Genomic DNA, 16,573 nt, shown 5'->3' with positions numbered 1-16,573 from the left:
AGGATCCTTGAGATGAGATAACCCCTTTAATCTTGCTGTAGTATGCGCTGTAGTAATGGTATTCTCAAATCAGTAGCCTTTCACTTCAACCTCAATATTTCCAGACTCCATCTAATCCTCCTCTCAACATTGAATAAATGGGAAAATTTATCAAAACTACCATTTCATACGCCGGTGTTGATCTTAAGTAGACTGAAATGGTGGTATTCTGAAATAGGTAATCTTTGGAGAAGCTTCACTCCAACGTCAAGAATCTGGATTGCTCACTATTGAATGATGGGGGAATTTATCAAGTCAACCTCAATCCTCTAATGTACTGGAGAGAAATGCTCCTGATTACATGGCCCATCTTTAGCCCTCCGGGCATCAGAAAGTCCAATCTTCTCCATGTAAGAGCTGGTCAAATTGAGCTGTAGAAACCCTATAAAAATAAAAACCGTAAAATTGCCAGGTACCAGAAAGTCACGTCCCCTTCCCTTTTTGGAAAAGAACCAAATTGGGATCAAAACAGTAAAGAGAATGGCAACAGCAGTTTAATAAATTCTCTCTGAAAAAAAGACTTTTTTCAGTCCTGGGTATAACAGACAAGTTAGAGTGGAGGAAAGGAAGTTTCTTGAAAAGTAATGTCTAAACAGGGATCAGTGATTCCAGTGACAGCCACATTCTGATGTCCATTTGTGCACATGGATCTTTAGGTCGTTCACCCCAAGATTTGCTAATTGAATGTAATGTATTGTTTTTTGGATGACCACTATAAAAAGGAAGTATTTTGTTACTTTTCAGATTATAAAGTATACACATAAACTGGAACTTGTAAACACTTCTCTTCCGTGTGCTCCATCGCTCTTTCTTTTCTTCTCTGTATGAATAATAACCATTTTTTGTTTATAATGTGATCATACAAAAGAAAGCGCATGAGGAGAACAAGAATAAAGAAAGATGGCAGAAAAACAATAGCACATAATCTGCAAATGAACAGGCTGAGGTGCAAAGTATGGTAAAACAATATAAGATTACAGTATACAGTATCCTTATGAAATGGATTCTAAAAAAATTGACTGATTCTTCACATTTCTAGCTGCAACAAAAAACTAGGAAATACATACTGAATTGATCCATGCTAAATTGCGTTTGAGAGCTAATGCACAAAATAAGCCTTATACATACTTAGAAAGATCATACAGTATTATGTCTAAAAGGAATGTATACTCTATATTTAATTGTAATTTCTCCTAGCTCGAAGACTTCGGAAAATGCCATACATCTGAACAACTAAATTACTGGGATCTACGCCAGCCAGTCTCACCACAAAATTGTACCTTTTGCTGATGACTTTCTTTTATTTAAGTCAAAACACCATATAATGTTCAAATTCTTACAAAAGGGGTAGAATTATATAAACTATATATATAACTTTTAGCTTCAAGATGTAACTTCAATGTTAGGCCTCATGTACGTGGCAGAGCCATTTTCAGAAGGCCTGACTGGCAGCAAATAGGAGTTCCTATGGTTCACTAATGCAGAGCTATAGTTACTTCATGTGCTACCATATGGTGCTCTTACACATACAGCATGCAATACAGCATTTAATGACACATGAGGCTCTTTTATATTGTACCTCCATGCAGTATGCAGATATGAGTATGACCATGGCGCTAAATATGTCAGCTATCAGCATGCTTGCACTGGCCGCCGGGGTGAAAAGGTGAAGCCCCTGCACATAGCGTGGTATAATAGACTCATTTTACTTCATACAGATACTACATCTCAACCAGACTGTGCATCAGTATAATATACTGGATAGATAATTTAAGAAACTACGTTTTTCTTTCTACATCTACGTCTAAATTTACGGTTCTCAGCCCTCACAACATATTTATGAACAGTGAACGCCAGAAAGAATATAAAAAAACAACTGGCTCACGTGACATTACACCTGCACAACTACAGAACAGAACTACTACATATCACCAGTGACTGTCGCTCTGCTGCCTCCAACATCATGTTTTCTCTTCATTTGAAATTAAATCTTTCAAAAACTGAACTTCTTGTGTTCCCTCCATCTTCTAACCCTGACACCTCCAATTCTGTCTGTGGTCTTACTATTACACTGAAGCAGTATGACTGCTTTCTCTGGGTTGTATTTGACTTAGACCCCCAGAGTATAGTGATCAGAGAGCTAGGAGAGGTGAGGGAACATAAAAACCAGTTACTTACTTCTCCTGGGCTCCAGAAGGCTTCAGACCTATTTGGTGACGTCCCTGACGTCACGTGGACCAGACTTGTGTCCTTATGCATCTCAATGCCAGCCTGGGTCAGGTAACCGTTGAAGATGGTCGACATCAGTGGGGAGTGCGCCAGAGCCCAGGAGAGGTAAGTAACAGTGTTTTTTATGTTTGTATTCTTCCCTGGGTCTCTGATCATTATACTCTTTTCAGACCTCAGAGTATGACAATTGTTCATGGATGGTCCGCAATGGAGCATAATACTGTGTGCAAGGGCCACTATAGAGCATAATACTTTGTGCAGGGGACACTATGGGGCATAATACTGTGTGCAGGGGCCACTTTTGGGGAGTAATACTGTGGGTTGAGGCCACTTTGGGGGATAATAGTGTATGTAGGGGCCACTATGGGGCATAATAGTTTGTGCAGGAATGCGGTTTGTGCATACAAGTCTGTCGGCCAGGGAGGGGGTGCATGTCAAATGTTCACCTTGGGGCCCTGTCATACCTAGTTCTGCCACTGTATAACATCTAGGTGCACAGTTAGGCAACCAGTATCCTTCCTACCTTGGCCCCATCTTCTCCATCACACTGTAGGCAGCTGGCTACTGATAGGACCCCAGACCAAAACAATTTGAGGCAAGGGCTTTGTGACATTTTAGGAATTTGCTAACAAGTGTTCCCATTTGGTCACTATGTAGAGATAGCAAATGCCTCTTGTGCAGCTGGACTGTTGACCATTATATGCGGTAATGAAAGTGTCAACTGGTAGGGGGAAATTGCATTAACTTCTGCTTTATATAAAATGTGTCCTTCCTAAAGATCTTTCGGAAATGCTGTCCTTTAGTCCAAGTAAGGTATAATATTGTAATATCTCAAGGAACTTTCTCTTTAACTCAGTTTTCAAGTTAGCTATTTTTAAGTTACACTAAATCTGTTGCAATTTCATTCCTTAGACAGCAAAAAATGAATTTGTAGAAAATGTTTTTTATAGCAATAGCAGAAGTCACCTTGACAAGCTCCAAGTAATATGAGTTTAGCTTCCTCATCCTACAATGCCAGCATGGAAAGTATAGCTTATTCCAGCGTAATGCACATTTTTCCACTTTTAATGTTTCCGTTTTAATAATACACAGCAAAATACTATTTTATCCTCTCTATAATTCTTCTTCATATTGATACGTACGGACACTTTTCTTACTGTGACTGTAAAATGCAAAAAACTGTGTAAAAATCCTGACCTTGAAAATGTTGATGCTATTCATAAAGCTCCCAACCCCACCTGGAAAAGCTGAGTAAATATGTCCACACGCTGATAAGATAAGGTGATCTATTGCAGACTGCAGGTCACAGGACATTGGAATGCATCACAGGCAGTATTAATAAAATCTCAGAACCCACAGTAAGATCGGGGGAGGGGAGGCTATATGGGACCATCTTTCGAATCATATTTCTCCTTAGCACAAATATTTAGTCAGAGCTGACATCCATTTATATTGAGAAGTAAAATAAATGCAGGACTGCAAAAATGTGAAATTTCCCTCTAGCCTGCAATGGTCCTTTATCATAGTGGAAAATAGTGATTCTGATTTTGCTATCTTGAAGTCTATGAACTAAATCTTATTTCACAAGGTGACTCATTGGAGTAAACACACTGGTGGAGAAAGTAAGTTTTGCTGCAGTCTGCATTGTGTAAATCGTGCCAAATTTATCAAATGTCACACAATGTTTAATAAGTCGAACACACTTCTGTCCTGAGATGTTACTCCACTTTCTGCGCCATTCACTCACTAGAGTGAGATTTCATTAACTGTTGGGATTGATAAATCTGGAGTACAGACATCTAGACAGTCTAGCCAGGCCCATGCAAAAAGTTGTAAAGGTTTTGTGCAAATAAGTTAAAAAAAGTTGCAAATCCTTTTTACGGAAAACAAGGATTAATAAATCTCTCTCCCCCCCACAAACACATTGAAGCGAGATGCTCATTCTTCAGGCCGTTTCGCCTTGCGATTCGGCCTGAAGACACTCCCTCCTCTCGACTAGGCCCATTCATTTGAGCCTAATCCAGAGCAGAGTGCGCAACTGGATGCTGGTGCACTGCACCGTCATCCAGTCACAGCTGCCGTATTTTGGACCGGAACCTTAGGTGGCCTCCGACTCAGGTTCTGGTCCAAAAATCCCCGTCTGAACACACCTTAATATATTTTATCAGAGGTAAATATTTCTGTCCCCTGTTATCAGCTACTCTCCTGTCTGCTAAACTGCTCAATTCACTGAGAGATCTGCCCAGTGGTGTAAAAATCGCGGTTGCTCCCCCTGCAAGGCCCAGAGGGATAAGGGGTTTGAGGAGACCACAGAGTATAATAATAGCACCAGCTCTGAAAGGGGGCTGTTGGGAGGATATAATACTGTGTGAGGACCACTGCAGAGCATATAATACTGTATGGGGGCCACTCTGGAGAACATATTGCTGTGTGGGGGCCACTGTGGATCATATTATACTGTCTCAGTATTGTTTATATGCCGGGTGCTGCTCTCTCACCATATTCTTGATCACTGCAGTTGTGGGTCCTAAAGCTGTACCCCTTTCAAGTGGGGACCCAGTCTGCTAGCTCAGCCTTTTCTAGTTACACCCCTGCACCATACTATGTGATTGTGCTGTAAAACTGAAGACTCCAAACATATTACAGAAAATTTGGCTAAACCTGGTTATTTTGGTGTAAGCTGGTAACTATTATTTATAAGGGAGCCTAAGAACTCTACCCAACAGATGAATCCTATCATGCCTGATCCTTTGTTCCATGGAATATATGCTGCTAACAAAATGGTCTGACAGAGGAAGTATTTTCCAGTCCCCATCAAAAACCAAATGAATCCTTGGTAGAGCTATGTATTTATGTGTATTGGGGACATGGGAGCACGTATGAAGGACAGCTATTGAAGGTGTATGGCCACTTTCTTTTGTTCAGGGGAATGTCAGGGGTTGTACCCTATCAGTCTGATATTGATGACCTATCCTAAAGGTGGGTTATCGATAAAAAAAATTTTCATAGTACCCCTTTAACACACCACAAAAGTCACAAAATCTTTTCTTATCACTTGATATCACACAAACCATCCTCATGTTTGGTCCAGTATCTCAGTATAAATAAATCTGAATGATCACAGCCTCCGGAATAAAACCCTATCTTCTCCTTAGTTTTTGAGGTTTTTATCCACACTAAATCCTCTTTCACTTACGCTTCTTCATGCATTTTGTGGTTATACTCGTGTAGGATGATATATGGGTAGTGGTAATGGAGCAGTTAAGAGCTTTTTCAGGCAGGAGTAACACGTGGAGTCCTGCAATATTACGGAAAGCTTTTTATGTCAGCGGCCCTACTGTAGTAAGGAGATAGGATTTGATGTGGTTGATTCTGAAAGGTGTCACCTATAATTTGCCATCCTTTATATCTTAGGAAATTCATTTGATTGATCTTTTTGAGATATTGTCTAGTCTGTAATAAGCTATTACATCAATGTTACATATAGAATATATTCACCCATTCCAAAAACGCTTCTGAAGTTAGTAGGATGGAACATAACACTGTATTACAAGTGCATTGTGCTATAGATTGTGCATGTAGGTGACAAAACCTCATCTGCAGTTCTACATAACATATAATAGGCTACCAATGATGATCTGGGAAAGCAGCTGCCCTTTGGTTGCTTAGCCTAATGGAGACCTTTAGTAGATGCTACAGCTGCAGTACCTGATGAAGAGACCACAGACTGTATTGAAATGGGTTGTAAGCCGACAATAAAAGCCGCAATTCCCTGGTCCCTGATGAGAGTATTTTCATTATCATTTCTACAAGTCTGGCAATGGCTCTGCACATTGGACGGCCCCTCCCTCGATTCCTTTTATTTGGCTTAAACCTTTCTGAATGGGCTTTTTTGTAAAATGTCCATTTAATGATTGCAGACACGTTTTCCATACTGTGTCCTAATTGTTGGACCATTGCTGCTTATAACCGCATGTGGGTAAAGGGCACAAAACACAGAGAACGGGTGCTGTTAACCCTAGCCGTGACAAGTGTGCATGTGCATCTTAAATGGCCGTCAAAGACATATAAAAGACAAACAATCTCCATAGAGTCTTATTTTCCATGAAGTAGAATTTAGCTCACATGAACAATAGAACAAGCAGAGGAGTAGAACTGTATCAGACTACAATAAAGGGTGTAGAGAAATCTGCATCAGATCTGATCAGAAAGTAAGAAAAATTCTAGAAGCATTCTGGTAATATTAAATTATCCACTGGCCACGTGATAAGAGAAATGTCCGACCACAAGAACTGGCTCTGTTTGCTCTGTAAAAATGGAGATGCAGGTCAAACATGTGAAACCTCAGCAATGGCTAACTGCAGTGGGCAAGGGGGACAATCTCCTCATCACTGGCACTGAGAATGGAAGACTGTTCCATAGATTCAGGGAGCAGCAGATAGGAAAGTGGGCCAAGGTCAGGTGGGTGCTTTCTTCCCTTAATTCTGTTTGGGCAAGAAAATCACTTTGAGGCCAAAGCTACATGTAGTGACATGAATGTTAAATATTATATATTTACAATATTCTCTAGCAGACATGGGGTTAACACTCTGCTGACATCATAGTCTTATATTCTGGGGACATGGGTGCGGTTAGAGTACACCATAGTAGAAATCTCCTTACATAGCAGCAAGATGGAAGGTAACACCCACTCTCATGAACATAAATGAGTGACAGACACACACGTCGGGGTCGTCATCCATGAGGGGAATCCATGGGGAATCTATGGCAGGTCTGTCTGCTATCCCTCTCTGTCATCCTGGACAAGATGTCGTGAATATCCCAGATGACCAGACCAGATAATCAAGCATGAACCAAGATGTAACTACAAGATATCCAGATGATTTAACTTATCTGAAGATGTAAGCTATTGACAATTGACTGATATTTGTGTTATTTGGACATTTTCCCTGTTCCTGTGTTTTCCTTCAAGATATTAATAAACCTCTACACTGATTTATAACAAGCTGACTTCTTCCTGTCGTGGATAAGGCCTACAACACGTGACACAAGTCTATCCCACAATTTCAAGGATATTTAACAGTGGACACAAGTCTCACCGGCAAATACAAGATATTTAACAATGAGTGACATGTGGTGTACACAGCTGACATGAGGAGACGTGATACACAGCTGACATGAGGAGACATGCGGTGTACACAGCTGACATAAGGTGACATGTGGTACACAGCTGACATGAGGTGACGTGGTACACAGCTGACATGAGGAGACATGTGGTGTACACAGCTGACATGAGGTGACATGTGGTACACAGCTGACATGGAGACGTGGTACACAGCTGACATGAGGTGACGTGCTACACAGCTGACATGAGGTGACATGTTGTACACTCAGGTGACATGAGGTGACATGTTGTACACTCAGGTGACATGAGATGATATGTGGTACACAGCTGACATGAGGTGACATGTGATACACAGCTGACATGAGGTGACATGTGATACACAGCTGACATGAGGTGACATGGTACACAGCTGACAAAAGGAGACATGTGATACACAGCGGACATAAGGTGACGTGGTACACAGCTGACATGAGGTGACATGTGGTACACGTAGGTGACATGAGGTGACGTGGTACCTGATATGGTTTTCCTCTGTACATGCTAATATCACTGCTGAGCCTAGTGACTGGTTGCTTCAGTCATGGCCAGAGTTACAACATGTCACTGACTTCATCATAATGTATTCTTTGTTCTCATAAAAGATATGACGTCATAGGATTTGTCAGCAGCCTATTACCCTGTCCCCAATAAGAACATAGGCACCCCATTTTGCAAAACTCAGCATGCATGTGTATGAGGGAGGTTGGCGGGTATAGCAGAACTATGGTTCTGCGGACATACAGGTGTATATGGCCACCTTTAGATGTTGAAGTTATTTAAGTTCTCTCTCACCATCTTCTACATATGACATCAGCATGGAAGAAGTATAGAGCTGCGGGAAATAAAGAACTGCCTTGTATCTGGATAATAGCAGTGTGCAGCTTACCGCTGGATTTTCTTATAGTCTCAAAAACTTTACTGTCCCTCTATAAGGAAACAATAAAATCGGTGGTAAAATCTCAGAAACAGCATAAATAAAGAAAACCCAACAATGCAAATGTCTGGCTTATTATTTTATTAAATAGTTATTTAAAAAAATGTTTATACAAATTACATAACACAGTTTACATTGTATCTCTAATTCTTTACATAAAGAATCACAGTAAAGCTCTTAAATCCATTCATTCTGGCTCAGCCAGCAAATGGAATGATGTCATTTAACCCCTATGCGACCAAAGGAGCATGCAAGGCCAAGCTATTCCAAGCCCCTTCGTGAAAGGATTAAAAAAAAGAAAGCAGCAGGTGCCAAAATGGTCAAGGCAAATTTCATATTTACATACAGATCTAAAAGAATGGAGGGAAATATAAATAGAGCGGGAGGTACAGAAATGTCTAATATAAATTATTTACATATTAGAAATCATCTTGGACTGACTACATTTGTGAAAACACAGTCGATAAGTTAGAATCGCTTATTCCCAAATACTTAGAGGCCCCTAAACATTTAAGACTGACAGAGTGACTTCTCTTCCTGAAAAGAAAATATGAAATTTGCTGAGCATATTACATTGCTGCTTTACATTACACATAAATAAACAGAACATAACATGTTACGTTATGGATGCAAGAGCAGACCCTTCGATTCTACAAAAACATTCGGACTGTCCTCAATGGAGTTGTAGCTGTTGTACTGAAGTCGATGAACCAATTACCCTGATCACATTCATATCACTAAGACGCTCATTCCATAGGAAAGCAAAAATTTTAAAACCTACTTTGTTGATTTATTTTACTCTATTAAAAAAGAACATTCCAGACATAACTGATAGATGGTATTTAGTCTAATATAAGGTCTAATGTAGTCAATATCTGATGTACTGCCCCCTTGTGTCCTACAATAGGCACAACACAACACGGCAGTTTTTGTAGAGTGTTCCTTTAAATTCTGAACAAACATGCTTAATAATAAATGTTTACGATTGCAAAATTTGATATGAAGATCAAAATCTTTTTGCGCTATCATATGATGCTTTTTTTGTGCGTTTGGAGGATGTTACCTAAAACCGATATTTTACAGACAACAATGTAGGTAGGCCATACGAAAAACAGCTGAATCAGATAAAGAAATGTACCCAATGCCAAGTGAGGTGGTTGTTAGATACAATGAACCAGTCGAATCTGGTAGAATGGAGAGATACTGACTCAATGGCATGGTGTCACTGGTACATTATCAATAACTTGGTTATACATTTTATACATTTGCTCAGTAAATGCCTGAATCCTCACAGTTGCTGTTTGTTCCATTTTTAATTTGGAATGATTTGCAATGTTATACATGCTCTGGGTGGTAAATTGGACATTAATATTGGTTAAAATACTTTCCGCATTACATCCTGATTCATCCATTATACAAATCCATAGGCATACTGTATATCATAAACCGGTTCCTTCATTTTTCTTGTAACAGTATCCATTATAATTGACTTTTGCACCTACGGATTAATATTATAGGTCTTTTGCATTTTATACTATATACCTTTTATACTCTTCTTTCTGTTTTATTTATATCTACCATAGAGTACTGTGGTTTCCCATGGAACTCATCCGAACAAACAACGCTTATTTTTCCATGTAACAATTTAAGAAAACCTGTTAAAAAGTGCCCCAGACGTGTAGACTTGAAAGATACCATTCTAGCAGCGGGGTAATTCTGCAGTGACATGGTTCAAAGATATTATTGTCTTCATAAAAGAAGAACTATGTATTGGCTTCATCAGTTCTACGACATGGGATACATTCAGAGATGGTAGCCTGGTCCTGAAGGGCAAGTAAGAGGTCTGAGTACATTCTCAAAAAGCAGTTTAACTGATCATCAGGGCATAGTAAACTGCCCTGCTGGCATAGAGGTCACATTTGTACAAAAAATCAAACAAACAAAAGAAAAAATTCCAAGCTAATCCTTACACGTCAAAACGTTGCACTTTCCACTACAGTAATGAAATTCTGTCCTGCTGCATTAGGTATAAACTTTAACCTTAAAGAGGCACTGAACAGTTGGCAACTGCAATACAACATTCACTTTTCCTTCCACTGTGGTGCAAAGTATGGGAAATGCTTCATTTCTATAAGCTTTAGCGACTGTATGGCAGTAAAGCATGTGACTGGTCTGTAACCATACTGGTGAGCGTATGCATCATTAATATACAAGTAAATGAACCTTCTACATGTACTAAGTGGAAGTCTTTAGCGTAAATAGGGACATAACTGGAACAAGCAAAAACAATGACCCTATATCCTGTATGAATAATCACCCAATGGCTCTATCTATCCATACTTTGGCAACAGGAACTACACACTTACTACATTAGTTTCCCAAACCAAGTCCTAAACATGTAGATCACATTCACATTTGAAAGGGCCCTCCGGAAATCATGGCATTAAATAATAAATTCCATCTTTGAATATCCAAGGCACTTAAGTAGGAAACAGGACTATGTCTAAAGAAAAAGTTATGAATGTAGCTGCTTCTGATATGTAAACAGCCCCTATTTCCTTAATCAAAATTACAACAAGAAAACAGCTTCCCGTAGGTATAAGACACTAGTATCAGCTATTTTACCAAAGAACAGTCATACACGGTACAATGAACTGGGCATTACAATCCATAAATATAAACCAACAAACAAAAGTCAACAATTAGGCACCAAAGTAACCGAAAAATGTCAGGTACTGCCCCTTATAAAAGCTGTAAGTGCCAGTTAATGTGAGTCTCCATCTACGGATACCTAGTGCGTGTGTATTCAGCTAATATACGGTTCTCTTTGTTAGACCAAACTCTTGTTCGGAACTGGACATTAGTGACTAGAGATGAGCGAACAGTGTTCTATCGAACACATGTTCGATCGGATATCAGGGTGTTCGCCATGTTCGAATCGAATCGAACACCACGTGGTAAAGTGCGCCAAAATTCGATTCCCCTCCCACCTTCCCTGGCGCCTTTTTTGCACCAATAACAGCGCAGGGGAGGTGGGACAGGAACTACGACACTGGGGGCATTGAAAAAAATTGGAAAAAGTCATTGGCTGCCGAAATCAGGTGACCTCCATTTTAGACGAATAGTGGATTTCAAATCCGGGTCATATGAGAATGTGAACTTTGTGACTATGAGACAGGGATAGCTGTACAGGCAGGGATAGCTAGGGATAACCTTTATTTAGGGGGGAATGTTATTAAAAATAACTTTTTGGGGCTCTATCGGGTGTGTAATTGTGATTTTTGTGAGATAAACTTTTTCCCATAGGGATGCATTGGCCAGCGCTGATTGGCCGAATTCCGTACTCTGGCCAATCAGTGCTGGCCAATGCATTCTATTAGCTTGATGAAGCAGAGTGTGCACAAGGGTTCAAGCGCACCCTCGGCTCTGATGTAGCAGAGCCGAGGCTGCACAAGGGTTCAAGCGCACCCTCGGCTCTGATGTAGGAGAGCCGAGGGTGCACTTGAACCCTTGTGCACCCTCAGCTCTGCTACATCAGAGCCGAGGGTGCGCTTGAACCCTTGTGCACACTCTGCTTCATCAAGCTAATAGAATGCATTGGCCAGCGCTGATTGGCCAATGTATTCTATTAGCCTGATGAAGTAGAGCTGAATGTGTGTGCTAAGCACACACATTCAGCTCTACTTCATCGGGCTAATAGAATGCATTGGCCAGCGCTGATTGGCCAGAGTACGGAACTCGACCAATCAGCGCTGGCTCTGCTGGAGGAGGCGGAGTCTAAGATCGCTCCACACCAGTCTCCATTCAGGTCCGACCTTAGACTCCGCCTCCTCCGGCAGAGCCAGCGCTGATTGGCCGAATTCCGTACTCTGGCCAATCAGCACTGGCTAATGCATTGTATTGGCTTGATGAAGCAGTGCTGAATGTGTGTGCTTAGCACACACATTCAGCTCTACTTCATCGGGCTAATAGAATGCATTGGCCAATCAGCGCTGGCCAATGCATTCTATTAGCGTGAACTGAGTTTGCACAGGGGTTCTAGTGCACCCTCGGCTCTGCTACATCAGATTGCTACATCTGATGTAGCAGTGCCGAGTGTGCATCAGATGTGTAGTTGAGCAAAACTGACTCAGCACTGCTAAGTCTGCATTCGCATAGGAATGCATTGGCCAGCCTTCGGCCAATCAGCGCTGGCTCTGCCGGAGGAGGCGGAGTCTAAGGTCGGACCTGAATGGAGACTGGTGTGGAGCGATCTTAGACTCCGCCTCCTCCAGCAGAGCCAGCGCTGATTGGCCGAATTCCGTACTCTGGCCAATCAGCACTGGCTAATGCATTGTATTGGCTTGATGAAGCAGTGCTGAATGTGTGTGCTTAGCACACACATTCAGCTCTACTTCATCGGGCTAATAGAATGCATTGGCCAGCGCTGATTGGCCGAATTCCGTACTCTGGCCAATCAGCACTGGCTAATGCATTGTATTGGCTTGATGAAGCAGTGCTGAATGTGTGTGCTTAGCACACACATTCAGCTCTACTTCATCGGGCTAATAGAATGCATTGGCCAATCAGCGCTGGCCAATGCATTCTATTAGCGTGAACTGAGTTTGCACAGGGGTTCTAGTGCACCCTCGGCTCTGCTACATCAGATTGCTACATCAGATGTAGCAGTGCCGAGTGTGCATCAGATGTGTAGTTGAGCAAAACTGACTCAGCACTGCTAAGTCTGCATTCGCATAGGAATGCATTGGCCAGCCTTCGGCCAATCAGCGCTGGCTCTGCCGGAGGAGGCGGAGTCTAAGGTCGGACCTGAATGGAGACTGGTGTGGAGCTATCTTAGACTCCGCCTCCTCCAGCAGAGCCAGCGCTGATTGGTCGAGTTCCGTACTCTGGCCAATCAGCACTGGCCAATGCATTTCTATGGGGAAAAGTTAGCTTGCGAAAATCGCAAACTGACAGGGATTTCCATGAAATAAAGTGACTTTTATGCCCCCAGACATGCTTCCCCTGCTGTCCCAGTGTCATTCCAGGGTGTTGGTATCATTTCCTGGGGTGTCATAGTGGACTTGGTGACCCTCCAGACACGAATTTGGGTTTCCCCCTTAACGAGTTTATGTTCCCCATAGACTATAATGGGGTTCGAAACCCATTCGAACACTCGAACAGTGAGCGGCTGTTCGAATCGAATTTCGAACCTCGAACATTTTAGTGTTCGCTCATCTCTATTAGTGACGCAAGATGACCCAAAACTAATACTGGATCCTAAGGATAGGAGAAAGGGATGGCAGAAACCTTTACACTTTAAACATGTCCCATGGGTTGGGGATAAAATTTACAAGTACATGCCATTAACCCTTATATGAACTTATGCTACATGACCACTACATGTAAACACATTGCTGATGAGTTATGCTACATATAGTTAAGGCAGGCACAGCTAAGAAGTGGTTCTTAGTTTACTCCCAGCATGCTTTGCTACCCAGTTGGTTATGCATGATTTAAGGCTGTTCATATTTAGGGGGCATGCTTTGAATGAACAGATTTTGGGCCTGGGTCAGATGGGATATGTGATCTGCAGTAGTATGGAAAATATCTATTGAGAAAATATTTCATATGACCTAAATGTATCAAAACTAATAGTTTTCTACTTTGTCTATTTTAGCAGAATGACTTTTCTATTCACCTTATCATTGTAGTAAAATCTACGAGGGCAGTGAATGCCCTATTAGGGACTCACCCAATAAATATACATTTTGGAGTCGCACTAGTAAAGGCTCAGTAAGGAAACTGAAATAATAAGAGGGCACTGTGAATATGCATGAGACATTGATCAGTGGTCAAAATGATCTTATCAGAATGTCTATAATCCATTGCACTCTGTCTGTAATTTACCTGGAAAATAAAGAACTAGATACTTTCTGAAAGTGTTTCTTTCACTTTCATTTCAAAAGGGCAGCCATTTTGAACCAGTGCTAAAGGGAAAGCAACACAGAATGTCACTGGGTCTACATAATTGATCATCCCTCTAAATAAGTGTGTCTAATTTTTGTCGGAGGCAGGTTCACTTTAATAAATCTGTCTACGGTACATTAATAGCAAATGCAGTTTAGGGGTCAAATGTAACTTGAAGAGGCTTCACCAGAAAACAATACATGAACTGTAATCATCCCAACCCACCCAAACATACAATACATAAAAGGTACAATCAAAGCCAGCTCTGAATATAAAACCTTTAAAAATGTGTCCTTTGTTCTAGGCATTTTGAAAAAAACAAAAAAACAAAAACAAAACTGTAAATAGACCGCATGAAGAAGACGGCCACATTTCCATTAGAGACCTGGCTGTAGAAAATGGCTCTGAATCACAAGTAATCTTAAGGCTCTTCTACTCATGTCTAGATGCTGTCGTGCAACTCTTCACTTGGGGCTGGGAGAAGTTGATCTCGTCCTTCTAAAAGTGCTGTTGTTCCCATAGGTCCAAGTGGTATCACTAACAGCACTGATACGAGATTTTAATGCACATCGCTCCTCCATGGAGTGATATGTCATATGTAGGAAAGTCCAAAAAGTTAGACATCAGGTCTGTAAAACTGGGAGGCAATGGAGTTTTGGGAGGTATTGGTGGAAAGTGAGAATTGTCCTTTCTTCTCAAACAATTTCCATTAGTTTTTTTTTTTTTTTTGTAGTCTGTCGAAACACAGTTTCAGTGTCTTATTGAAGAAAAGCAGCTGAAACAGCTAATTCATTGCCACCACATTTGATGGCTAAGAGACCTTTAAATGGGAATCACCAAGTGTTCAAAATCACTAAGCTGGATCATACCGTCATGCCTCAGAACAACATTTCTGTGGATTCATTTTTACCTTATGTTTTATTCCATCATAAAGCTCAAAATTGTAGTTTTCCAAAGTGGTAGAACTGCGAGAGGAGAGGCCTGTGTAGGAGCAAGTGCAATAGAGCAGCAAACCGGCACATATAGCCCCAAGGAGGACTCCGAGAGAACTCATAGCAATAATGGTTACCAAAATGGGATCCAAAGTATAAAGCCAACTTTCTTCTTTGTCAGATCTAGGAGTTACGACATTACTTGTTGGGAACGTCGTGTGGGATTCAAAGTTAACTAGAATAGAGAAAACATTTATTAGGAATTAAATTCTGTAATGAAATAGAATAAAAGAGATTTAGAACAGAGAGAGAAATAAAGAGTAGAAAATAGTTTCTTACTTATTTTAACTCCGTAGCTACCTATGTCGTGATTATTTCTTATAACTGGAACATCTACTAAAAAGAAGCACAAAATAAAATCTTTTTAGATGGCATGTAAACAAGTTGGAATATTTTAGAGCAGATTCAGAAATAAAATGCATACATTATATAACAGTCACTGTAAGTTATAGCTCAAATAACAGGGTTTTATTACTAAACAACTTAAAGGCTTTCATTTTCCTGTATCCTTGTGCAAACATTATTAATTTGCTCTCGGCATGTGTATTAATAGGCATTATTATTCTGCTCCTATCAAGTCTACTGTCCATATAACAACCGCTACTGACAATTTAACAAATTACTATTACTAGGGGTATTAAATTACATTTACATGTTGTAGGACTAATGTAGATGAAAGCAAATATGCAGCTTGAGGCAAGCAAACCAAGTCCAGAGTTTTTATAGGTAGGGCGCAAACAGAGTGACTGGTTACTATAGGCAGTAGATTAAGTTTTTTGTTGGTTCAGCACAGTTCTCTAATACATTATAAACAAGACAGACATGATCTAAAATAGTCATAAGTGGCATTTTTAAGCTGGCACCATCTTCATCATCATTCACACCACAAAAGTAGTATAAATTACGTCAAAATCTACGCCAGTAAGGGTAGTAATAGCAAAAGCCCAACCCATTGTTTATATGTCTATAATAACTTGCCTAGCCAAGGAATCTCTTAGTCATTTATGCCACATAATGGCACCAATAGATTAGTTTAGTAAAGCTATTGACGTAAAGTCAGCCATGTCGTGTCTTGCTTACATCACTCCAGTTAAAGAGGTTATCCATCTTAAATAAAATGTGAAATCAGCTGTAAATGGCATAAAAAAAAAAAATCAAAAAAAATCAGCACTCTCCATTACCCTGGTGAACCAGCACTGGACTGCTGCAGTGGTCACGTGCTGTACCCATCACTATGTTAATAATACAGCATTACGGGGGGGCCCC

General features: G+C 40.6%; 1 protein-coding gene across 2 annotated transcripts in view; it reads right to left on the bottom strand.

Annotated features, from left to right (window-relative positions):
• Positions 1 to 13,408: 13,408 nt before the first annotated feature.
• The window catches only part of NRP2 (neuropilin 2), a 101,452-nt gene continuing 98,287 nt past the window's right edge, over positions 13,409 to 16,573 (bottom strand). Inside the window, exons 16-17 of one of the 2 annotated variants that reach the window (XM_075284282.1) lie at positions 15,587 to 15,643; positions 13,409 to 15,482 (exon numbers count right to left, since the gene is read on the bottom strand). In XM_075284282.1, coding sequence (XP_075140383.1) covers positions 15,187 to 15,482; positions 15,587 to 15,643 — 353 coding nt within the window. In that variant the 3' untranslated portion in view covers positions 13,409 to 15,186. The remainder of the gene's footprint in view (positions 15,483 to 15,586; positions 15,644 to 16,573) is intronic. The other variant, XM_075284283.1, reaches the window with a different exon arrangement.

This window comes from Leptodactylus fuscus, chromosome 8 (assembly GCF_031893055.1).
Source record: "Leptodactylus fuscus isolate aLepFus1 chromosome 8, aLepFus1.hap2, whole genome shotgun sequence".
NCBI classification, from domain to species: Eukaryota; Metazoa; Chordata; class Amphibia; order Anura; family Leptodactylidae; genus Leptodactylus; species Leptodactylus fuscus.
This window is presented reverse-complemented; position numbering and strand designations above follow the sequence as displayed.